Source organism: Uloborus diversus, chromosome 5 (genome assembly GCF_026930045.1).
Source record: "Uloborus diversus isolate 005 chromosome 5, Udiv.v.3.1, whole genome shotgun sequence".
In the NCBI taxonomy this organism is placed as follows: Eukaryota; Metazoa; Arthropoda; class Arachnida; order Araneae; family Uloboridae; genus Uloborus; species Uloborus diversus.
In genome coordinates, this window is record NC_072735.1 from 55,643,788 (window position 1) to 55,670,995 (window position 27,208).

The 27,208-nt window shown below is 32.4% G+C and overlaps 1 protein-coding gene across 1 annotated transcript; it reads right to left on the reverse strand.

Annotated features, from left to right (window-relative positions):
* Nucleotides 1-27,008, reverse strand: LOC129223400 (zinc finger protein-like 1 homolog). The gene is made up of 6 exons (XM_054857995.1): nt 26,769-27,008; nt 24,442-24,553; nt 11,102-11,295; nt 7,956-8,139; nt 2,518-2,647; nt 1-398 (listed from the first exon to the last, which is right to left on the reverse strand). The coding sequence occupies exons 1-6, from the start codon at nt 26,868-26,870 to the stop codon at nt 95-97; spliced, it is 1,026 nt and encodes a 341-aa protein (XP_054713970.1). The 5' UTR covers nt 26,871-27,008; the 3' UTR covers nt 1-94.
* Between the last annotated feature and the right edge of the window lie 200 nt (nt 27,009-27,208).

Below are 27,208 nucleotides of genomic sequence, written 5' to 3' on the forward strand. Positions count from 1 at the left end.
TTTCACAAAAATTAGTTTTCAATAAAAAGTGCAAGAATGTACAACACAGTTCAAGCAAATATACATTTAGTTCTAGATCTATAGCTGCTTATTACTAAGCAGGTAATAAGTCATTCACTTTTCCATTTAAGCTGCTTTTATCGATTAGTTTTGGTTCAAGATTTCCAACGGAGTGAATTTCTTCAACATCTTCTACCCGAATGTTTGGATTGAAACGAGGATCAAGAAGCGGATCAGAATCAGCACTGGCCCGTCCATACTTTAGAAGAAAAATGCACAATGTAATCAGACCAATTAGGAACAAACCTAAAATAATTGTCATCTTTTTAAACATGACTCTTTTCTCTCTGAAGGCATCTCTTTTGTGGTGCTGCTGCTTCGGTTGAAATGTTCTGGATCTACAAAATGATACAAAAGGAACATATAAAAATCATTCACTGGAAGTTAATGGAATGGGTATACAATTATTAAAATACAAATATTTTTCTTCTTAAATTAGAAAATCCTAACTAAATTACATTCAAATTGCTTCAAATAACAAACAAATATCTTCAATAATTGTTATTTCTTTTAACCCTAAAAGAAAAAAAATTATATCAACCAAACAGCACACAACGTTAAACCTAAACTCATACATTATGATTTGACGTTAGCAACGTGGGAAGAAAATGGAGGAGGTTGGATAGTACCAGTAAAAGGCAGCAAGTAATTTTATTAAGTGAACAACAATTGCAAAGCAGAAAATTTAGTTTTCTTCTATGAACCACATATATGCATTTTGGAAAAATCAAAAACTAGTGCTTGCATGGAACCAATTTTGAGAGAATGTATTGCCTTCTGAGTAAAGAAGTTTATTTTTGATGAAGAATTGGCACTAATATGCTTGCTCTATTTGAGAAAAAATAAAACAAGTACAGGTTTCCCTAGAATAATTCGTTCAGTGCTCACAGTTAATTCGTTCCGTGTAGTATCGAAACCATGTTGTACAAGACTATTTTTACAAATAGTTTTTTTAACCTATTTTTGAAACTAATTAATCATGTAGATATCATAAATCATGTCAATATGTTTCCTTTTATATCAAAACAGTTTTTCGTGTGATACGAGACTATGAAATAATGTAAATCAAAGAATGTGTACTATGTTATATCGAAACCAAGACTTCAGGTGCAATTTCAAAAATAGCTGAATTTTCAACTCAATAGAATATACAAGCGAAAACTGGCAACCAGAACATGTAACAGCCCACTGATCTAAAATTAAGAGTTGTTATGAACGATACAACTTAATCATTTTACATACCTCAAATTAAAACCATTACGCACAACAAGAAAAACCTTCATCAACTTTCTTTACTAAAAGCAAAATGCATTCCTTCAGAAAAAAAAAATAAATAAAATATATATATATATATATATATATATATATATATATATATATATATATATATATATATATATATATATATATATATATATATATATATATATATATATACATATATATATATAAAGTTCGTCTGAGCAACAACAACGAAACAAAATATAAAATAAAATAAATATGAATTTTTCTATTGATTTTATTTTATATTTTGTTTTGACTCCATTTTTATCTGTTGTTTGCCAAATTAAGCTTATGTTTAATCCTCATGTTATTTTCTTACAATGCATTGGAAACAAAATAATTTTCATCTTTTTGTTTTTAGAACACTGATGAGAAAAATAAAGTAATTAGTATTATACGGGAAAACCAAACTTTTGAGCCAAAGACAGAATTTTTTTGCAAAAGTTTCATAAAAACAAAGTGAAAATTTATTAGAGTTAGTATCATACATTTTCTAACAGTATTAAACAAAAATGAAATTTTCTCTCTTAAAATTCGTGTTTTATCAAAACTGTGTTATGATAATCGCAAATTTGATACTGTGTATTATTGAAACAGTGTTGTAGAAGTACTGTGTTATACGAGGGATGCCTGTACTTTTAATAAATCAAGAACATCAAGACAAAAAGCTAAAAATCAGGACAAAATATTTTTTGATAAGTTCAATAATATGGGTAAGGCAGAAATAAGTCAACAAAAAAGTGAACTATTAAAAATTTTTTAAGAATTAGTTGCAGTAAATTATTTAAAATCTATACAACTTTTTCAACTAATTTTTTTTTTTCAGAAAAATATATAAATAATTTCAATAAGACAAAGATATAATGGGAAGAGGAAAAAATAAAGCCAAACTAATATGAAAATTCTGTACGTCAAGCCAGACTAACATAACCAAAAATGGTGATTTTCATGTTATTACAGCATGGTATGTAAAATTCTACTCGGCATCAATACACACCAGCATTCAAAAAAAAAAAAAAAAACTTCATAATTATTTATCAATCTTATAAGAGTGCCATTCCCAGCATTCACATGCATCAGACAAATATTTTTAAGCTCTCCTGCAAAGTAGTGATAAGGTCGCTTACATTGGTCTGACTTTGAGGTACAGAATTTTTGCCAAAAGAGCATTACCTGAACCATCTGCTTAATAATTCAAGGGCAGAACGTCTTTTATATTTATCTTCATCGTGGTCAACCATTGTAGGCCTGAAATGTCCATGTTCTGTTGCATCATACAACTTACGAGGGCTTGTATAAGAACCTGCAAGAATTTTTAAAAGAAATGGGGAAATCAAACTAAGCTGAAAGTTTTAAAACTTCATTATCACAAAAAACACCATGCATATCTGGCATTTTCATCTAACACTAATCAATTTGTATGTTTTCTCTTATTTTTTTACTTTATTCATAGAGTGCCCCCCCCCCCCCTAAATATTAAATTTGATTTGAGTCATATGCATTCAAAATTGAAACTTGTTTTACATCAAATTATAAATGCTTTTTGGCACAGTAAAATTTGAGATAGTTTTTTCGATATTTTTAAAATTAACAGTTTGAATAATTGTTAACCTTAACTCCTTGAAAGCGTCGTGAAAGAAGTGGACAGTTTTTTGCTACCAGGCTTTGCAGAAAAGCAAAGAAAATTCACGGAGACGAACAAATACAAAGCTCAAAATAATGTGGACAAAAGTATTGTATCTCTCCAACAAGACATAACAATGTCTTATTGCCCTTGCAACGATATGATTCTCTTTTCCATACAATGGCACTACAATAACCACATCATACAGAGCATACCTGGCTGTTGTTACGCTATGCACATAGTACGAAATACGGTTTGGGGTCAAAATGTCGCCACCGAAATGTCGCGGGACAAAATGTCGCTGCCAAAATGTCGCCAGTCCAAAATGTCGCCGGTCCAAAATGTCGCTTGCCAAAAATGTCTCCAGGCCAAAATGTCGCCGGTCCAAAATGCCACTTGCTCAAAATGTTGCCGGTCCAAAATGTCGCCAGGCCAAAATGTCGCCAGTCCAAAATGTCGCCAGTCCAAAATGTTGTCGGGTCAAAATGTCGCCGGCCAAAAAACCCCCGGCAGTCCAAAATGTCGTGGAGGCAAAATGTCGCCAGTCCAAAATGTCACTGGTTCAAAATGTCGCCAGTCTAGGAGATCGCCGGTTCGCTCATTCAGTGTGTAAGAAAAATGTAAATGTACAACAATGCTGTTAAACATCAAATTTGCGAATAAATGGTAACTGCCTTAAATGAATGTCTCCTTTAAAAATGGAACTGAGAGAAATAAGTTTCTTGATAAATTCTAAAAACTTTCTGCCGTTTTGTTTTCGTAACTGTTGGCTGTTTTTCAGCAAATAAATATAGAATACAAGCAAACGCACTTTTCATTTTTTACGTTACCTTATTTTTTGTGACTCGCTGTCTACCAACTGTAAAAAGTTCTGACGGCGATCAGTTCAGACGTTTGCTGCATTGTTTTGAACTTTTCTTTAAGAATAGTACGTGTGTTTTTTTCCGATTTTTTGCTGCCATTCTACCTAAAACCCGGTAGTAAGAATTCGAACGATGCCCGCGAGTATCCATGCTTTAGGGCTGAGTGGTTTTTTGCGCCAATTCGTTCAAGATAGTGGAGCAACTGAACGTTTTCATCAATATGCGTGACTGACATTTCTCAAGAATGATGCCCGGAATCAAATAAAATGTTAGGATGCAGCAGGTGGACAGATGTCGTAGCCAATAACACCAGAGGGAGGAGCCATCGAATGTTTTTTCCCTTTCTTTTTTATTATTTGTGACTGATATATCTCAAGAAATGATAAAAGGATTCAGACAAAATTTGGTCTACAGGTATATCTTAAATGGCGAGTTGCTTATTTATTTTTGGCTTCAATCATCCCAAAAGGATGGCGAACAGAATAATTTTCCTCGCTTTATGCAACTGCTATATCTCAAGAAGTAATGCAAGGATTCATAAAAAAGGTGGTATGCAAGTGAAACTAAACAAAAAGAGGCATTGCTTCCGTTCTAAGTTGATTTTCGTTATCGTTTGCGTGAGTAAGTGTAATTAAATAAACGATGAAAAATAAACTAAATTTAAATATATCACCCAAGAGAGAGAGGGGGGGGGGCTGAAAGAGAGAGAGAGGACTATTTTATATATCAGTGCTACAGGGTCGGAGGGAAAATGGCTGATTCTTTCCCTAGGAATTTTGGAGCAATCGATTCCAGCTCCTTCACCCCAAAATCAGATTGACACCTTTGACCTTTTCCAACACTGTAAAAACAATTCAGACGCGCTGCTGGAAAAGAATGAGCTACTAATGTGTCCAACATCTGCAAGTAACATATCTTGCAAATAACAGGCATGTTTTTCGCTAAAACTCAGTAACCTTCCTGAAAATATTCTGGCATCTTTCTGAAGAGTTCAGTAATTTCCCCGATCAAAGCCATTCGTGTCTTTGGAACCTTTAGAGAAAACTTTAGTAAGTTTAATATAATAGCTTGACACCTTCCTGCTTTCCAAAAGAGTGCCTAAAGCATTATTGAAAACATGACCAAAGCTAAGACAGAATTGCAGGCAAGTACCACGAATCTAACTCGAAAGCAGTTCTTGCAAAGCTACTGAATCTAGATACTTATTCGCTCTTACTGGGAGCTCTGTCAATCTGGACGGGCTGTAATTGAACTAAAGCCGATAAAATTATTAAATACGCTCAGTTAACCTTTAAACTGGTAGCTTTAAGTATTTTTCACAACAGTGAGTGGTTTGCACTTGTGCAACTTGTTACAATTCAGGAAACCGTTTGACAAATATACTTGATTTTCTCAGGAAGTGGATAAAAACCTGAGAAATCTTGAAATATTCCACGGAAATAATCAGTAACGTTTCGGATTTTTTTTTACAGTGAGCTGCGCTAGCACTGGCACACCTGTGCCCTTTGAAGGAAAATGACCAACTCTAACTCTTGGAATTTCAAACCTTTGACTTTCGACTCCGACTCCGATGCGTTTACTCCAAACTTAGTTCGAATCTGACTTTGAGCGTGCAGCCTTTTTCTATAAAATTGTTCTTGTTCTACCAGGGATTTTAAAGGGTTGTTGTCTGAATTTTGAAAAAATAATACTTACTGCTAAAACTTTGTTTAAGGTTTCAAACTTAAATGATCTTAATATCGGGTTTCTATATTTTCATTTCACGTACATTATTATTGTTTTTTCTTTATCACGTTTGTTGTAAATGACAAAAACAAAGGGTACCCAACATTCGATGCTTCTGCCCCACAATTGAAAATTCCTTTAAAAGCTTTGCATATATGCTGAAATCAATTACAAATGCTTTATTTATTAACAAATACGACTCGAAAATGGGAAGAGATGCAAATTTGAATTCGTAATGATTTTTTCGATCACCAGCCAACAATGAAATCGAAATAAACGTGAAAAAGAATTAAGACTTCATATTAAAATGAGCTTAAAAAAGGTTATTATTCCAGCTCTATATATGGTTTGGTATTTCAAAAAGAACAATATATTAATGATGATAATAATCATATAAATAATAACCAATGATAGAGTAACCCGCATGTTTCAACAATGAAACCCGCGCCACGGCATGATAATTTGATATTATGTTTTCGTAATGTTTAACATTCAGGGAAAGGTTGAACTCGGTCCGGCAACTTAACAGTTTTATTGGTAAGACTGTGTCATTTCAGGGGAATGAAGAAACGAAAAAATGGTCAACAATGAACGCTACCATGTTACTGGAGTTTAGGGTTAATCTACTGGAGTTAGGTTAACCATTTCAACTATCAAAATATCACCAAACAGGCAGTGGCTTCGTTCAAATGTAGAAGCAAAATTTCACCCGTCATACCTTGACGGGCGACTTTCTAGTAATAATTAAATGAATAAATTGTTCTTGAAAGGAATCGGTCTTTCGAGTAGCTAATTATTACTGCAAAAATTGTTAACGAATGCTAATTCAGTTTTTAATATCCCCGGTAATAAAAATTTTACAGAAAAAGAGGCAAATTTGACTAATTTATTTATTTATTTTTTGATATCTTGATCAATCGCCCTCTTTCTCTTTTGCCCGATCTTGAGACGATCTAAGGGAAATATTTAAATTTAATGATTACTTAAGTACGCTAACTATGACTCGCGCAAATAATAAAAAAAATCATTTTAAAACAGAAATAATAGTTCCTGTTTCCGTTTAGTTTTACTTCCATAGCAATTTTTTTGTCTGAATCCTTGCATTTTGTCTTGAAATATAGCAGTCATATTAAATAAGAAAGAGAATTCCGTTGCACCATCCTCACGTATGTTTACGTATGCAATAATATGCAGAAAAACGTATGTTTTCCTGTATACTATTGATTTTCTAGAATATGTCTGACATTTACGAATTAAGACAGAAGACAATTTTTTAAATTTTCAAGGAACTTACTTTGAAAGGCAATTAGCATTCTTTCGCAACTTTTATGCTGAAAACAATCGACGTACATTTAAATTTTTCGTATCACTTGAACGAGGAATTTTGGGCTGGCGAACTTTCGGACCGGTGACATTTTGGACCGGCGACATTTTGGCCCGGCGACATTTCTGGCTGGCGGCATTTTGGGCTGGCGATATTTTTGACCGGCGACATTTCTGGCTGGCGGCATTTTGGGCTGGCGATATTTTTGACCGGCGACATTTTGGACCGGTGACATTTTGGTCTGGCGACATTTTGGACTGGCGACATTTTGGACCGGCGACATTTTGGCCGCGATATTTTGTCCCGCGACATTTCGGCCGCGACATTTTGGGCGTATACCACGAAATACATCACACGTAGGCAGAGTCAAGGGGTTACCTTTCAGTTTGTATAACAAAAAAGCAAATAAATAAGATTTAATTTTTTTAATGCTTTTTTTATGCACCATATTTCAAATTAAACTTACACAGTATCCAGCACTTACGTAAACATAAAAATCCTAGCATATTAGCTCAGCACTGCACCTAGATACTTAGTTGTAAACTGTACTAACTCTCAGCCAGTTATCTCTATGAAAAGAGATCTACAGCAAAAGTCTAACAGGAGTGTCTTACAATGCCCAAGATTTCACACTAATGTAGAATGTGCATAAAAATTTTCTCGAACCAACTCTGACAAACGGAATCCTTAATGACAAATATTCATGGCAATGAGATGCTTCTTAACGGCACAATGTATATGTTATGTACTGGGGTAGTTGTAGTTCCGTGCCATTGTTTTGGAACTGCCCCTTGAAATACTAGCATAAGTGCACACTACATCAAATTAAAAGGCAGAATTGAATGACAATCTGAACTTGTATTTGGTGGTAAGTAGCTTAAAGAGCCTAGTCATGCAAAAAGGTTATGCCCAAATATGAAACTTTTTTTTTGTTTTTCATTACATTTTTTTTAAAGCTTCAAAATCACTTTCAAACAAGAATACTTATACTGGATCATTGAAAAAAGCATAAAAAAATAAACAAAGATTTAATTAAGAGAATATGTAGAAAACAATGGAAATAAAGGCATAATACTTGGATAAGAAGCTCCATATGGTTCTGGTCTAGGACTATTTAATTCTGAACGACTTGGAACAGCAGTACTGTTGACAGGAAGGTTTTTATTCTCACTATTAAACTCTAATGCACTTTTAGCTCTTACTGGAGTAAGCTGGACATTATTTGAAGATGGATTTTCTTTGGCTACACTATTTTCAGTCTGAAAAGAGAAGTATAAATATAAAAATTTTACTTCTTTACTAAAATATAAATATTTCTACTTCACTCAATGCTTTTATATGCATGTATTATGTACACTATTTCACATATAAAAAAGAATTAGTAATGATCTGTTCACTTACTAAAGATCTACAGTAATTAAAAAGAAAATAAAGGAATTGCAGTCTAATACAATGTGGAAAAATTATTTGTCATAGCATGCAAAATTAATGACAATTACTATAAAATATGGTTTAACCATCATCTTCTTGTTATTGAAAGGCAACTGTATCATTCAAGTAACATAAAAATCATGGACTGTTAGGGGTCAATCCAGAAGAAATCGCCCAGGCCATGTTGCTCGACATTTTTTATTTTCTTAATTTTTTACCAGTTATTTCTCACTACTAAGCGAGTTCAAAAAATTTGCAAGAACATCTTTTTAGTCTCGTACTTTTTTTAACGCACTATTTTAAGTTTGCTTCGTAGCCGTTTTTGAACCAAAAAACAAGTATCATGTAAATGCATCTAACTCGGTTAATTTTACAGCTATCAAGACAAAACAAAACCCTACATCATCAGAATGATACCCTAGATATGATTTGCTTATAAAATATTATTTGAATGGTGAGAAAGGTGGATAAAAAAAATTGACAACAAACTGAAAATTAGCTTAAAATACGAGTTTTAGTACTGCAAAATTAGAAAAAGGAGGAGAGTTTCATCTATATTTTTTTTCTTGTGTAGATATAATATAGCACTACTTGTAGAAATTTTAAGCTGGAGAACTTTGTCCTTTTGTTTTGCAAAATTTTTCAAAAATGGCAAAATTCGCATTTTGTCAAAGTTTAAAGACAAATATCTCAAAAGAGACTGAGTGAAATATTATGAAATTGATACAGGTAACACCTTTTCATGATATGAAAATATGATAATTTGATGACTGAGACTCAACTGGTACTAGAGTTAAAGGGCATTAAAGTTGGCCAAATATTACATTTTAGCAAAGTTTAAAGTGAAATATTTCAAAAGGGACCTAGTGAAAAATAATGAAATTAATACAAGTAGCACCTTTTTATGATATGAACCTATGATTACAATTTGGTGACTGACATTCAACTGGTATCAGAGTTACAGTGCATCAAAGTTGGTCAAACACACACACAATGTGTATTACACATTCACAAAGTTAAAAATTAATTCATAGAAAAGCTTCACTTTCCAAACATTTAACAGCAACAAGAGTTCCTCTTCTTTAATAAATTAAATTCATGCAATAGAAATATGCACAAAAAATAAACAAATGAATAAATGAAATAAGATGGACAAGCATTGTAAAGAACTCTAGAATCACAGAATTTCACCGCCAACCAGCTGAGGAAGCGTTTCACCCTTTTTTTACTTTGTTGTCGCTCCAGAAACGTTGCCAATCTAAGTGTTCCTTAAACTTACGAGTAGGAAACAAGTGGTAATCACTAGACTTGAGTTCCGAATTGCAAGGATAGTGGGACATGAAAGTCAACAAACCACTCCGTTCCTGATTGCACTGACGCTACCTCAACGGGTTGGCGGTGGAATTATGTGACACTAGATACAGAAGTTAGGGCGTTGCCGACAATAATGTACAGAGAAAGATGGCAATTATGTACAAAAATAGAGGAACGTTTTTTCTTTCCAACGATGTAAATTTCAATGAGAATAGACAATGCTGTATATTTGTAAAATTTATGGGAACCTAACGTTTGGATCAATCCTCGTATGTAGAGATATATTCTTTACAATGCTTGTCCATCTTATTTCATTTATTCATTTGCTTATTTTTTGTGAATATTTCTATTGCATGAATTTAATTTATTAAAGAAGAGGAACTCTTGTTGCTATTAAATGTTTGGAAAGTGGAGCTTTTCTATGAATTCAATTTTTAACTTAGTATATGTGTAATGCAATATTTGGCCAACTTTGATGCACTGTAACTCTGATATCAGTTGAATCTCAGTCACCAAATTGTAATTACAGGTTCATATTATAAAAAAGTGCTACCTGTATTTTTTCACTCAGTCTCTCTTGAAATATTTCACTTTAAACTTTGCGAAAATGCAATATTTGGCCAACTTTAATGCCCTATAACTCTAGTACCAGGTGAGTCTCAGTCATCAAAATGCTAATCATATTTTAATGTCATAAAAATAGGTGTTACCTATATCAATTTCCTAATTTTTCACTCACTCCCTTTTGAGATATTTGACTTTAAACTTTGCCAAAATGCGATTTTTGCTATTTTTGAAACATTTTGCAAAATAAAAAGGAAAAGTTCTCAAGCTTAAAATTTCTACAACAAATAGTCCTCTATTGTATCTACACAAGAAAAAAAAATAGAGCTGAGACTCTCCTCCTTTTACTAATTTTGTAGCACTAAAACTTGTATTTTATGCTAATTTTTAGTTTGTAGTTGTTAATTTTTTTCTTCACTTTTCTCACCATTCAAATAATATTTTGCAAGCAAATCATATCTAGGGCATCATTCTGATGATGTAGGATTTTGCTTGGTCTTGATAGCTGTAAAATTAGTTAGATGCATTTAGATAAAACTTGTTTTTGGTTCAAAAACGGCTACTAAACAACCTTGAAATGGTGCGTTAAAAAAAAAAAAGTATGAGCCTAAAAAATTTTCTTTTAACACTTTTAAACTCAGTTGTGAGATATAACTGGTAAAAAATTAGCAAAATTAAAAACGTTGAACAACAAATTTTATTCTTTTTGGGTGATTTCAAATAGATTGACCCTTAGGTGAAAAGAAGCATTAGGAACAAAATCAATTGAATAGTTAAATGGCACAAGAAATATGTCTATGACAATATATTTTTTATTTTTTTAATTTTTGAACAAATTAATTTTTTATATAAGATGTAGTACAATACTAAAACTTAACTATAATTATAGCATTGCATACTTATTCTACTTACAGTAGGATGGTCTAATCCAATCTTGGCCCAGTTAACTCTAAGAAGAGCATTTTTCAAAGCATCTGTAACAGGAGACACAGCATTTGGCTGGGGAAATATGCAAACGTTGCAAATAGGACATGCATAGCCAGATGATGGTGTTTGTGAAGGTAAGCTATTAGCATACTTATTTATACATTCCCAGTGAAACACATCTAAAAAAAAATTCTTCAATAGTTAAATGATCAAAAATTTACATACATCAAAATAAGAAAATTAATTAAAAGTACAATGAATGTATAACTGTTAACAAATAACCACAATTGCCTGCCCTATTTAGGCATTGAAAATATTAGTTTAGTAGAAAATTTTCATTCACAATACAATCTATATATCAAAGAATGCACAAACTTTATAAAACAAAATTATTACACTACTTATACGCTTATTAAATTCAAAGTAATTTTCCTTAAATGCATAAATTTGTAGACTTTTTTAAACCTATAAAAGTTTGATAAATGAAGAGAATGGCATGTTCAAATGTAAGGAAATGCGATTTTTTGTTGGTTTCCGAGATCTGAAGTTGCAACACCAAAAAATAATTGAAAGTTATAAAAAGAACACAAATACAGTATCAGAATTTTGACTTAAGAGTCAGCATATAAATGTTTAATTTTTAACCCTAGTTTGCTTGAACCAATTTTAGAAAGATGACTTTTCCACATCGGATTTCATATTAGGAATATTAATTTAAATATTTATTGGTTCCATGAAAATCTTGTTCAATATCACCAATTTTCTTTGGTTTTATATAGCTTAAATTCTGAACTTATGGAAATTAATGAATCACACAGAAAGTGCTGCAGGTAACCACCAGAAATATAATGATAAATTATAAAATTATCTTAAGTGCTGTTCAAATCAGGGTTGGTAAAAAAAAACGGTTCTTATGGTTTAAACCAGTTTTTTTTTTTTTTGGAAAACCGGGTTTATTTGTTTTAAACACTATTTGTAAGAAAAACAATTTTATTTTAGGAAAATCATGAAGATTATATCAATTAATTGTTCAGGAATGCTTAATATTCAAATTTGTACCTAATTTCTTTGCAATTAATTAAATAATTAAGAGTTGTGATAGTTTAGACATTATTAACTACAAATAACAAAGAATAAATTCCTGTAAATTGATTTGCTCATAATCATAGCTATCTACAAAAAAATAAAAAATAAAAGTGAAGTTAAAATTACGCATTCTTAACCATGGAAAGTATTTAGCAGTGCCTACAAACAAATCACAAGTCTGATTTACATTACAGAACTTTAAAAAGCAAAAGATCAATGCATATTTTGTTTAAAGATTTTTGAAAAAGTTACAAATCACCAAGTTTATTTACCTAATACAGTCGAACCTCTCTATCTAAAACCTGCTTATCTGAAAAACCTGTCTATTTCGATTTTTTTAAAATTTCCCTGCATTTTCAGCCAAAATTCAATGTATTTTCCCTATTTATCTCGAACAAAAAAATTCCTGAATACCTCTACATCTTAAATTTCAGCAGTGCTGACATTTTCGAATTCGAACCCCAGGAATCTTCAAAACAACAAACAACTTTCCTTAAATACAGAAACAGTAGCATTGTCCACAAGGGCAGAGGGCAGTGGGGAAAAAGGAGAAATGCGTCCAGGTATGGTTTTTTTCCCCAGGAAGACTAATGAAAGGATGGTCATTTCAAGCGCTTTCTTGGAAGCAGAGCAGAGGGCAGAGAATGGGACACTGAGGAGAGGGCTGGGGTTGACAAATTTGACATATGGAGTGGTTTTTTCAAGTTCATGGTTAAAGGTCATTCAAATTAAAACAAAAGCCATTTCACTCTGTTATCTGGTTTACTTAGGTTTAAGTACTGTTCTGTGGTCACTCTCTTGCTTGAAGTTGTGATTGCTTAGAAAACTGAGATGATAGGCATGAAAAGAAAGCTAAAGATTTTTTCAAATGATAAAAAAGTGAAAATTCTAGAATTTTTGGATGGCAATGCATTAATGAAGAAAAATGAAATTTCCGCCAAGTTTAGTATGTATAATCCAAGATGGAATTTCAGCCATTGCCAACCTCACGAGGATAGTTCAATCTAAAAAAAATCAGGCACCGAAAAACAATAAAAGACTATTTTGCTTGAAAAAGGTATGCTTAAAATTTCATTACTGTCAAAATGATTCCTTAAACTTGCAATAAAGTACTTAGAATAAAATAGTAGAAAAAATACCTAATAAAACTAATACGGAAGAATTTTCATCTTTTTCATGTATTGTCTTTGGTATAAAATTTAAATTTTCATCATCAGATTCCAAATTTCAATACGTTTCTCAAAATCTCCCCCGTATCTCGAAACCTCTTTTTTATCACAATTTTTTTCCTTCCCGTGAAATTCGAGATAGACAGGTTCGACTGTATATCAGTGACAACAATTATAGGAACAGGACAAGAAGATTTTAAAAAAATCATCATGTTTTCCATTGTAGACATTATTTATCTTGATTTATCTTGAAATACAACGCTAGGCCAGTCAATTCCAGCCGAGGACTGCAGTTTCGCACTTATTAGTACTCATCAGTCCAGCATATGTGTAACTGAGCTGGAGGTGGAAAACCTCTTAAGGAAGCCAAGAGTGCAAAACAAACTGGTAGCTAATGTAGAATTAGCACTGACCAGACGAGCGACCGAAGCAATGGTTCGGTTCAACTTGAATAATGCAGGCAAGGCAGGTATATTCAGTAAGTTACTGTCCTATGCCAGGGCTAAGGCAGAAATGCATGAAATATACCGCCAGCTCAGTCAATTCCAGCTGAGGACTGCAATTTTGGGTTTATTAGCACTCATCAGCCTAGAATAGGAGTAACTGAGCTGGAGGTGGAAAACTCTTGGCTTAAGAGGTTTGGGCGCAATGTGCGGCATAATCCCCCCCCCCCCCTTGTGGGCACTCCTGAATGGTCCCCAATGCAAAGAGTTCCTACTATTTTAATAATAACTTTGGAAGTATTTTGACGATCATTAAAAGTTTGGTACCCAACTGTTCAAAATGTTCAGAATCTGCAGAATTTATGCAAAATTCTATCTTGAGTTGGAAGATATGTGTAGAAAATCGGTAGTTTCTGCAGAAATTTCATATTCAAAATCTGATTAGATTCTGATTTTTCTAGCCTTTTTGGTTCCCCTTTTCCGTATTTTTCCCAATCGAACTTTATCCACTGCAATTCCCTCCATAAGCATATGTTTTGGAAGCATGCCAACATTGAAACATGTCCATTGCCGAAAATTGCGTGTCTTCTTTCAGATTTCAATCCTTTTGCTTCCTGAAAATATTTTAATGATTTAGAAAGTTTTGAAGCGTTGTATTATTTGATACCCTAACTCGACTCATTTTATTTATTATTTTAGTAATTTATTTCTTTATTAACATTATTTTAATTGCTCTTTCATGCCATGTAAAATTAACCAAAAAAACGTGGTTTGACACCTAGGTTGGGATTTTTATAAAATTTTGTATCTTTGCTCTTCTTATGCATTTTAGAAAGCATATAAAGTATTTTTGGAGAATCTTAATCCGTTTAAGTTCCACAGAAATGCATATTAGCAACAGTAAAGTTTTAAAAACTGAAAAAAAAAAAAAAAAAAAGAATCCTGTATAAAATAATTTTGATTTAGGGCTCCTGATTTGTGAAAAAGGTCACGTTGGTTGCTTGTATATACAACGCTTGCAGTACTTGCAGAATAATTTTGGTCAAATGATTTTACGTTGCAGAACATCGTCAAGTATTCTGCTTTAGGGGTGCCTAGAAAGAGTAGTGTACCAACTGGCGCTTTTTCCCCCGCAATTCTTGAAGACAAATTTTAGGAAAATGGATAGAGAGCAGTGTGGTTAGGGAGCACAGTAAATTTCGCAGTGTTTACATTAGTAGACGTTGGAATTTGTTACAATTTAGTTCCGCGTTTATCTTTTTTACCATATTTCGTGAATATTGGATAAAACAGCTTTAAGGCTTTTAGTGGAGGCATCAAAGCTGAACATTAGGAGAAGTAAAGATTCATCTTGTTTCGTACCAGGATAGTCACAAAAGTGAGTACAGAACATGCAAAGAAAAAGTTTCGCTTTTTAGAGCTCCAGCAGATGAAGAAAAACTTAAGTAAACTTTCCGCAGATGAAACTGAAATAACCACTTATAAATCTATTACAAATGAAATTGTTCATATTAATTTACTTAACAAATATCGATTTTGTGTAAAAATTAAAAAATCTTCAAATAATGTAGTTTTTGTATATAATGAAAATTATGTAGAAAATAATATTTGCGATTGAAAGATCATTTTTGAAGTAGGAGAAAATTTACAAATCAATTCTACTATTTTAGTCAAAGGTGTTAAAGTAGATTATCCTCTTATTAAATCAGTATCGGATATCAGAAAGCTTTTTATTGACGTTGAAGCTATTATTGTGTGCAATGGGATGGGAATATCAGAGGAATTTAAATTTTTGTCTGTAATGAAACCAACTGAAAAATTTATAGATGGTTCATCTTTAAGATACTGTAAGTGTCAAGGTTTTGTATTGAGTGAAAAATTAAGTTTTATTTTTTGTAAAAAGAAACGTAAATATTTGTTGTCACAGAGGGCTCAGAAAAATAAAAGAAATGCAGCAAATTTACAAAAGTTATAAAAATAAGCTAACCTGCAGTTTGACGTTGATAACTATTACAAAAAGTTCAACAAATAATCAAGCCAGATGGTTGTAAATTTCAGTTCTTTGCAAATTAGTATGCAGTTATATATGTGATCAAAGCAAGTAGAGACGTACCGAGTACTCGGTAACTACTCGGTACTCGGCCAATTTGCCGAGTACTCGGTACTCGGCCAAATTCTGATCAGATACTCGGCCAATACTGAGTAGCTGCAAAAAATTGAATATTGTCCAAGACAGATACTAAAATTTATAAAAAAAAAAGAGCAAGCATTATATTCTGCAATCATTTACAATTAAAATTTATAAGTCAAATATAAATTTTGAGAATAATGAAGTTTGCAAAAATAAAAAAAAAAAAAGCAAAAAAGGTAAGTATAGAAAATATGGAATTTTATATTAAAAATGGATTTTTGCTACAACCAAAAATTAGTTATAAAAATATAAAAATATCTTTGCTTAAAAAATAAAAGGAAATAAAACAACGTTAAAAGTACAGTGCAGGAATACTGCAGACACATGTTTTGGTGTTACAAGGAATCCTTTTTTCAATGCACAAAATGGGAGCTTGTGGATTTAAAGACAACAATCGGATTTTTTTGTCGAATGTCTTTTCATTCTTTAGCTCACATGTTATGCACTGAAAAAGACGTTCCTTGTAATGGGGGGGGGGGGGGGGGGGGGCAGAAACACGTGTCTGCATTGTTCCTGCACATTTGTTTTATCTGCTTTTAAAAATTATTTATATTTGGCAGACTAGAACTATAATTGATTGGTATACAGTGAAAACCCTCCTAAGGTACACCCCTCAAAGGCAGACACTCCTCTTATGCAGACAATTTTTAATTCCCCAGTTCCAAAGCAAATAACATTCTTAAACCCCTGTCCTACGGACACCTCTCTATTGCGGACAAAAAAAATTGTCCTGTTAGTGTCCGCATTAGAGGGATTTTACTGTAATTTGTTTTAATTAAAACTTGATTAATCATACCTTTTATTTATTTTTAATTTTAAAAATAATTTTTTTGTACTATTTTAGACACAATCAAAATTGTTTATATAATGCATGATTAAATTTCAGCAGGAATTTAGTTTTAAAAACCATTATATGGACAAGGAGGTCTATACTACTATTCCAATAAGTTCAAAATTCATCACATGTGTGTCGATGGTTCTTCTTAAAACATAATTGGTACTTGGTAACTCGGCCGAGTAGTGAAAGGCCGAGTACTCGGTACTCGGCCAAAGTGCTACTCGGTACGTCTCTAAAAGCAAGTAATCTTTTTTTTTTCCTTTTTTTTTAATGTAAGGAAAGTCCTTCAAAATTAAAGAAAAAGTAGGTCGGAGTCGGTATGTTTTGCAGCGACTCCAACTCTTCGACTCAGACTGCGAAGCCCCGATTATTTTAATTAGCTTCAAGAATTTAGAAACAGTTTTACTTCGAAATAAGAGACGTGCAGTTCAGGGGCGGATCCAGACAGAATTCTCGGAGGGGGCCATTTGGAAAAATACGATGCTTTGAAAAATTTTTGAATTTTACAAATACCAGTATGGCCCATCTTTAACTAGAGCATTTTTAAAGGAATTTTCACTAGGCGACTCAAGTTTAAAATAAAGGCTGTAACCTTCCCAATTATTTTCTTAACAAACGTGTGCATATATCGTCGCCTCAAAGTGACATTCCAGTAGTCAGTGCTGTGTTTTGAGGCGATTGTATAGGACTGCTGATTTAAGAGGAAGCCGATATGAACCAATTGTAAGTATAATATTAACTCTTAAGTAAAGGGTGCTTGGGGGTTTTTCTCCCTGGAAATTTTTTGAATTTGTAGTCTTAAAAAACGCATTTTAGACGACCTTTGGTAATATTAGGGGAGCAGAGGTTCGGTGGCGCTCCCCTTGCTATTTTTCGAAATAGTAGCTCTACGAATACAGTTTTAAACTACCTTTGATGATGTTAGAGGGAGGAGAGATTTGAGGGTCCATCTAACGAAATTTTTACAATTTGTAAGCTTAGAAAAATATTTTAAACTGTCTTCAAATGCGATCCTCACGTGCCCATTTTTCGAAATCGAAACCTTAAAAACGCAAACATTATCTCCAATAATGCTAAGAAGTGGGAGGTTCAGGGTTTCTCCGGCGGATTTTTTTTGCCATTGTAGAGACAAAACACAGTTTAATACGATCTTTTCGTGATGATACGTGGAGGAGAAATTCGAGGGTTCATACCAAGAAATTTTTCTAATTTGCAGTCTTAAAGTTTCTTATCTTTGGTAATGAATGATGAAGAGGTTTGGCGCACACCCCGAAATTGTAGCTTTAAAAAGTCTGTTTGAGACGATTTTTGGTGATGTTAAGGGGCTGTGAGAGATTAAAAGACCCATCCCAGGAAATTTTAATGATTTATAGACTTAAAAACGCATTCCAGACTATCTTAGGTAAGGTTAGGGGTTGAAGACATGCTGAGGTCCAGTCGCAAATTTTTTTAAAAATTGAACTCTTTAAATTGCAAATGTAGGCAATCTATGATTCATAAGTAACTTTTAGAGGACCAGCAATTTTTCGAAATCGAAGCACCAAAAAAGTAATTCTTGAAGACTTTCAATGATGTTAGGAAAGGAGGAGTTTTCCTCTCAGAAACAATTTGAAACTCAAGCGCTTAAAACAAAATTTAGGCCGATCTTGAACGATGTTGGCGAAACTGAGACGTGTATGACCCTCCACTGGAAACTTTTGCAAGTTATTTTTTAAAAGGTGGTTCATAGACGATCTTTGTTAATAGTAACAAGAGGAGTGGTTTGGAGGGTACCATTTTAAAAAGGGATTGAAGAATAAGTACATAGCACTGCATAAAGTCTGGTTAAAACTTAAATCTAATTTTAACTTAATGCGTGATCATTAAATGTTAGAGGTGCAGATTAGCGGTCGCCACTCGCCAATTGGCGACCAAAAATTTTCAATGGCTACCAAAGATTTCAGCGCCGATCGCCACCGGATGACCAAAGGGGAAAAAAAATCCCCCCAAGTTGAAGTTATCGATTGCACTGTGCTTTCGGATCCAGTTTTTCATGCTGTGGTAGTCACTCGTCTAGATGCGAGGTCACTTACTGACCTTCAAGAAAAGTTGAAATGTTGCCCCTCTCCTCGCTGATTCGTTGACCACTTCCCGTTTGCTACACCTACACTGCGTTCGGGGCTTAGAGCATTGTTCGGGAAGGTGGGGGTGGGGTGAAAACTGAAACCTCCCCGCGGTCCAGCAGACATGATCCCTGAACCCAATCAAGGTCATCTGCAGTGCCTGAGGAGGGGAAACGTAAATACGGCGGCGTAGCTAATTCTGATAACTTTTTAAAAGGTTGAAAATGACGAGTAGAGGTAGCTCAAAGAGAATAAAATTGGATACATCTTCCAAGACTTTATTTCAGTTCTTCAAAACGAAGACAACCAGCATCAAGTCAGTTCATTTTTCATTATTATAGAATTTTTTTTTTGGAAAGATTACTGTAACGTGTGTAACAAACTAAACATGGCACCAAATACATTATTTTTCTGCTGTATAATACGCTTATCGATTTAAAAATCAATTTTTAGAAGTACCAAATTACTTTAAAGTGGCCGACTTACACCGGGTGTCATAAAACTTTTCAAGACTTGCTTCGCGAAAATCTGCTTCCCTTGTTCCTTTTACATCTTTTGCGAATATTTTAATATAATATAATTTTTTTTCAATCTGAAAATATTTTGACAGATGCAGCGTTAAATTAGCTTATTTAATGTTTAATTTTCATGACTTTTTATTTAGGAAGCCATATTAAATTTAAAATCGTACTGCGTGCGAAAAATTGCACTTCGTGATTTAGATTTCAATCCTTTTACATCTTGTAAGTATTAAAAATATTTTTTAAAATCGGAAGTTATTTTGCGCAGGCTAAATTTAATTAGCTTATTTTGTGTTTGATTTTAATGAATGGATTTATTTTTGGATCCATGCTTCCTTTGTAATCGTACTTCGTGGGGAACTGCACCTCGTGGTTGAGTTTTCAATAGCTTTGCATCTTGTTCATTTCTTAATATTTTTGACAAATGAAAGTTATTTTGACGTATACTACCTTAGATTAGCTTGGTCTATGTTCCATTTTAATAAAAGAATTAATTTTTGAAGCCACGCTTCCTTTGTAATCGTACTTTGCGGGGAATTGCTCTTCGTGGTTGAGTTTTCAATCCCTTTGGATCTTGTACAGATTTTAATATTTTTGATAATCGGAAGTTATTTTGGCACAGGCTGCCTTAAATTAGCTTATTTTTATGTTTATTTTAAAGACTTGATTTATTTTTGGAATGGTGCTTTCTTTGTAATCGTACTTCGCGTATAACTATAACCACGTGGTTGAGTTTTAAATCCTTTTGCATCTTATTCATATCTTAATATTTTTGACAGACAAAAGTTATTTAGACAAATGCAACCTTATATTAGTTGTTTTATGTTATATTTTTATAAAAGAATTTATTTTTGAAGCCATGCTTCCTTTGTAACCGCACTTCGCGGGGAGCTGCACCTCGTGGTTGAATTTTCAATCTTTTTGCATCTTGTACAATTGTCTTCATATTTTTGATAAGCAAAAGTTATTTTGATGTGTGCTACCTTAGATTAGCTTGTTTCATGTTCCATTTTAATAAAAGAATTTATTTTTGGAGCCATGCTAACTTTGGAATCGCACTTTGAGGATAATTGCATCATGTGCTTTAGATTTCCTTTTGCATCTTGTACCAACATATTTTAATTTTTTTGGCAGTCGGAAGTTGTCAGCTTATTTTAAGTTTTATTTTAATAAATAATAAATGCAATTATTTTCAGGAAACGTGCCGACATTGCACACCAGTTTTGCTAATCTTTTTGCATTTTTGAATACTTCAGAAGTTTTGATAATTGAAAGTTATATTTTAATAACTAAAAAGTAATAAATCCTGTTCATATATTTATTTTTACAGGCTTTATTTTAATCAATTTAATTTATCCTAAAATATTAAATTTAAACATATTTTTTTTTTTTTTTGCTGTTGAATTTGAAATGTATTATTTCTATAAACGATACTAAATGTCGTATGTTGAGAGGCAGATTTCTAGAGTAGTGGATAGCTACTTTATTATTAGTTCAATTCTAATTCAGACTTTTAAAATAACCATTTGTTCGCAAACTACAAATATTTTTCTAGTTTGTTTTTATTATGTGGTTTTGAATTTTAAAATTTGGTCCTACAAATTTAAATTTGCAAATATGTTGGCAAGGGGGATTCTATGAAAAGTGAAACCAGTAGGTCAAACAAATATTAGATTTTTAACTTAATGTGTTCCTCCATCCTATTTCAATCCAAATCTTTCTCAGATTTATTCAATGAGAGAAGGAAAATACTTACCAATCTTCACTGGTACTGATTTTTATTGTGCTAAGATTTTTAATACATAGATATATAAAATATATGTACAGTGAAGCAGAGTTTATACGTTTTTGAAGGGACTGTATGAAAAAAGTGTAATAAGGGGAAAAACGTACAATAGGTATGCATTAAAATGTATTGGATTCTGCAGGGATCAATTCAAAAAACGTACCAAAGAGAAATGTATAAACGGTGCTTTTCTGTATATATATATATATATATATATATATATATATATATATATATATATATATATATATACAGAAAAGCACCATATGTATATGTGTGGGTGTATGTTTGGCTACCAAAAATTTGAAGTGGCTACCAAAGTTTTTGGTGTTGGTAGCCACTGGCTACCAAAGAAAAATACCAGTCTACACCTCTATTAAATGTATAACTTTTTATCGGACACTTACTAACACGTATCCCTTTTCTTTCTTCCATGAGGGAAGTAAACACATCTAACAAGACATTATGCGAAATGAACGCAAATATTTGGTATACACTTGATATTTTTGAAATTTTCGTGGGTTGTCCAAATGTCCATGCCTTTTCCCTCTGCCAATGTTTCCATTTTTGTCAGATTTCACATAAATTACAATCAAGTTTTTTTTTTAAATTTAAGCATGAAAAGAGGGTTTAAAAAACTAGAAACTTCCTCAGTGTGGTTTTATGGCTCGTCGGCGTTGTTCTTATATTATTGGTTAGACTTCAAGGAATAAAAAGATTTTTTTATATTTAGCTCTAAAAAAGGTTTTTAACTATTTTTTTAAACTTTCTCAGGGTGACAGGGTCGGCTTTCTGCCGGCAGAAACTGGTTATAACTGGTAAAAACCGGCAGAAACTGGCAAAAACTTAAAAGCATCTTTAATTACTTAAGTGATTGCTGAATGGTATTTGTTTAAGTAAACTAAAAAATTAAACTTCATTTCATAATTAAAAAAAAAATAAAATCCTATGCTAATGGCCTTGATTTAGTTCGAGAAGGGAATTTTTCAATTGCAGCTGCTTGTAATGTTTGGATTAATCTAACAAAGGACGAAAAATCATATAGGTGCTCAGGAAAGAGGAGCGACATACAAAATTAAAAGGCATTTCTGATTTTAATTTGCTCACTTATATCACTGATCGCAATTATCACATGCTTCAAGAAGAAAGATGCTTCATCTTAATTGCTTGTGATTGAAATTATCATGTGCTTCAAGAAGAAAGTCAAATTTTACTTCCCAATATTAACCTATGCCCTATTTCTCAAAACTTCTTTTTCCAGTTGAATTTCTCCCACTACCCCAGTTACTACATGGTGGACCAGTTAAAAAATATATACAATAAAGTTTCAAACATTGCTTGTTCCTTCATGCTAGCTCTTCTGTTGCAGGAATATTCTAAAGTTTCTCATTTGTACATATTAAATTGAGAAACTGTTTAGATGTTAGAAACCACCTTTTCTAAGAGGCAACTGCAGGGTCCAAACAATGTAACATTTGATTTTGAACTGTGATAATATTGTAATTAAATGGTGCTTTGGTTGACAATTAATAATTTTTTCCCCCATTTTCTATTGCATGTCAGTAATTCATTTTTTTGTCATTTTGTGAGTTTTTGCCAGTTTCTGCCACAAATGTGGCAGAAAGTGGTTTTTGCCGTGCTGGTTTCAACCGGTTTCTACCAGTGGTTTTTACCACCTTGGCAGAAACTTGCCAACCCTGCAGGGTGACCATGGCCCCCCTCTCATTGTTTTCCTTATTGTTAGACTTTGTATGTATTATGAGGGAATTTTTTTGCATTTTTTTCTCAAAAAAAGGGGATTTTAATTTTTTTTGAAATTTTCTCAGAGGGGGCCATGGCCCCCTCCCTGATTCCGCCCATGGTGCAGTTATTAAAAGCTTATAGTCTACTATTTTCATTGAAGAGAAATTAGCATTAGGTAATATTGTGTTGCTTTGAAAAATAAATGAACACCCGCATAACAAATAGAACTAATTGCAGAATTTGTCTTTTGCACTTAAACAAGTTCTATCCGAAAAATGGGGCTTTTAAACTGCGAAATTAGTATACAATCACTGATCTAAAACGAGTCTGATTGAAGAGCATAGCATGCTTCCCGAGGGCAGCACCATCTGGATTTTCCTCAGATTTCACCTCGCCTTTTATCCTTCAATCGACACACTATTCTTTCTAGGCACTATACCTACTCTAAATATTCTTGGACTTCTTTAGTTTTTTTTCTCGTCATTTAAATATTCTAGCGTTAAAATTTATACACACTATGCATCGCTTCAACAGTACATAATCTATCTCAATAAATCTTAACCAATCAAGCAAATTAATCAGTATATGAAATTTTGGTTAAACTATGCTTTGTGGACTATTTTGAAAAGCAAACGACTGAAAAAAATTTATAATTGAATAAATAAAAAAAGAGCTATTTGGATTTTTCCATGTAATTTTAGAAAAACTTAGTTGGTCTCATTTGTATATTTATGTACTTTAAAAGAAAGGTGCATTGATTTAAAAAAAGAAAAGAAAAAGCATTTCAGCAAACTTGCATTACTTATAAAATATAAGTTGCTAAATTTATTAAATCTGTAATCTTTACTAATAATAAAGCTGAAAGTCTCTCAGTCCGGAGGATGTCTGGATGTCTGTAGGATGTCTGGATTTCTGTGACGCGCATAGCGTCTACATCGTTCGGCCGATTTTCATGAAATTTGGCACAAAGTCAAGTTTGTAGCATGAAGGTGTGCACCTCGAAGCAATTTTTCGAAAATTTGATGTGGTTCTTTTTCTATTCCAATTTTAAGAACAAAAATATCATAAGATGGACGAGTAAATTACGAAATTATCATAATGTGGATCCACAACAAGGGTACAACCCAATTGGCGAGAAAATTCACCGTACATTATTCGTAAATGTACAGGCAAACCAAAAGACCTTTTAATTTTTCTATTACGGGCAAAGCCGTGCGGGTACCACTAGTTTATCTATAAAGCTTTTGCTGGTTACTTTGCATCAATTAGATTTTACTCTTTGCAATACCATGTAAAATTTATGAAAACGTTTGGGAGAAAACAAGTTTTTCAAAAATAATGATTTTTTAAAGAAAAAAAACCACTTGGTTTAAACCAAACAACCCTGGTTGAAATTATAACAAAAAATTAAGAAGATAAAAAAGTGACGAATAAGTAAATACTTACGATAGCATGTTAGTCGGATACAGTCTCCTTCAGCAAGTTCTGTTTTACATAAATGGCAATTAGGATCATAGTCACTGTCTTGCAACCACTGAAGATATGACTGTACAACACACTGAAGAAAAAAAATTTAGTAATTACTACAACATTTCTTAGAAACACATTCTGGGCCTTGAGGGGAGAAGTTGTAGATCCAGAACTGAAAGCATTTGAACAAAGCTTAATGTTGCTTAAACATACTATAAAAGGGCAGTTCTCAAAAGGTGGGAACAAAAAAGTTAACTTTGAGCAATTTCAAAAATTTTTAAATTTGACATCAATTTTGCTTTTATTCTATAGTATGCATACCTAGAACACAATATATGCACATGAAAAGACAGCAAGTATTTGTAAAAATTGTAAATTAGCAAATTAAATCAGCAGTCTGTAGGTAACAGATTTTGGACATTGTTGTCCTGTAGGTAACGGATTTTGGACATCATCTTAATGTAAGTTTCACCATTTTTGACAATTGTTAATCTGATTTTTAACTTTTCCAATGAAAATTTTATTTACTACTTTTTGAATTTTGCAATTTTATGATAAAGAGGATATTAATGAAGTACTTGAATGGCTATACATACTGCTCTTTACATATAATAAAGTTTTGGAATGATTTTGAAAAAGTTGATGAAAGGTAAAAAAAAGCTTCAAATTAAAAATAATACAAATGTAAAAAGTGACATCAGTTTTATAAATGAATATTTTTGTTAATGTCATAAAAATTAAAACGATGTCTAAAAATAATTACTGAAAAAAAAAATTCGTATTTCTATTTGGAGATCGTTAAATTATGTTTCCAAAAGAAAGAGAAAAATAAAATTCTAAAATAATAAAAGCGGGGGGAAAAAAATTGCTAGCGCAAGTGATAAAGTTGCCAAAACTGGTGCAGCTGGCAAAAAACTGCATTTGTCAAACTGGATTTCCCCTCTGGTAACCTTTAGCTTATCGTACACTGTGTTGTCGCCAACGGAGTTTGCTTGGCAATTTTAGCGCAAAATGGCTTTCGTTCGATCATAACCAGCCGTGTTTCTACTGTAATTTATGTATTGTTCAATGTGTATCGTATTAATTATGCAAAATACCAATGGATTAAAGAAGATAACATTATAATAACCTTTTTTATTGAGGTTAGAAGACAGTAGATGATCAAAAATTATGAATAAACGGACAGAATTATCGGCGTCAAGATCGCAACGCCATTTGGACATCTCACATATATGTTTAAGAAAAATTACTTTCTTCTAAGATACTGCATAAAAGCTTATGAAAACACTTTTAAACAATTAAAAATTGATCCTCAGGATCGATAAATGCCTTTAAAACGAAAGCATCATATACTTAGTTCTCAAATAATAGCATTGTAAAGATCGAAACTTTTGGACATACATCAAATTTCAAACTTACTTTTTTCTAAAATCGTTTACAAAGTAAATAATCTGTTTTTACTTTTGTTATTTGTGTAAAATATTAACAAAAAATTATTCAGTGTAAGATTCATACCTTTAATTTTTTTTTTGAAACGTATGGAAATAATTTAAAAAAATTTTTTTTTAATGGTACATTTGCTCAGTTAACGTTTTGGTATGTCCAAAATTGTGCCTTTTAGCAAAGAAAATATTTTTTTAAAGGCATTTGAAGAGCAATTTTTCCATAATTTATGTCAATTCTTGTCTCTATACAGTATTATAGTTTAACTCAAAAAGTTTTGAGTTAATTAAAATGAAAGTTATTTGGTGTTGAAGCTTCAAAGTTGAGGTCTGTGTTTGCTCCCACCTTTTGAGAACTGCCCAAAACAAAATGAATGCCAAAATTACAAAAAGCAATTCAATTATTTCTAAAACTTGATTCAATACAGTACAGTAGAACGTCATTTTACATGGATTTGGTTATAAGTGGTTTCAGATTTGACACCACCTTTATTTAATTTTAGACGGATGGGTTTTGATTTACCGCACTTGAAGACAGCAAAACAAGGTTCCCAGAATTAAAAAATGTACTTATCCTAAGAATTAACCATAAACTTAGTTCATGTCCGATAATTAAATAACTAAAAAATAATGCGAAAACAGCACAATTATCAACTAGAAATGCAAGCATGTGTTTTGGGGCGACATTTATCAATTAAAAAGAGCTTAGAGACGAATAGGTATTCGGTAAAAGATACAAAACCAGTTAGAAAACTAATAAACGAAAAGAAAAAAAAACTTTTTTTTCCTTTGAAAAATAGTTTTTTGTTTCTGGCATTCAAAAACAACGTTTGAGTACTACAATAGAAAATATTCACTTACTTTGGAATGGTTTGAAACCATACAATGTTCACAAACATTGACACGGTGTTCGAAACAAAATTGATTTGTCACTTTTTTCTTGGAGCATTTACAAAGGCCCATTGCAAACGCAAAACATACAAAATACGGGAAAGAATCAAAATATTTTCAACTAAATGCAGTCAGGACATATCGACAACGGCACTGATTTTAATTTTCAATAAAAATTCATTTATTAAACACCCAAACACGTCATTTTTGAGATTGATGATATTAGATAAGTTGCCACATTGGTTAAGATAATTCCTACGAAAACAATCGGAGTGAGAATACAACGGAGAAGAAAAATCGCCACCGTAAAGCCATAAAAAGTTCAAGGAGCATTTTATAACTTTTTGTTCCACTCTAAACGAATACTTAAAAAGTACCGTAAATAAAACTGGATTCTAATTTCATTTGCT

Coding starts and splice junctions, on each gene's coding strand:
- LOC129223400 (XM_054857995.1), bottom strand. CDS start 26,870: ATGGGCCTTTGTAAATGCTCCAAGAAAAAAGTGACAAATCAATTTTGT. Junction 8,140..11,101: donor TTGGATTAGACCATCCTACT/GTAAGTAGAATA, acceptor TTCTCTTTTCAG/ACTGAAAATAGTGTAGCCAA. Junction 2,648..7,955: donor ATATGGAGCTTCTTATCCAA/GTATTATGCCTT, acceptor AAATTCTTGCAG/GTTCTTATACAAGCCCTCGT.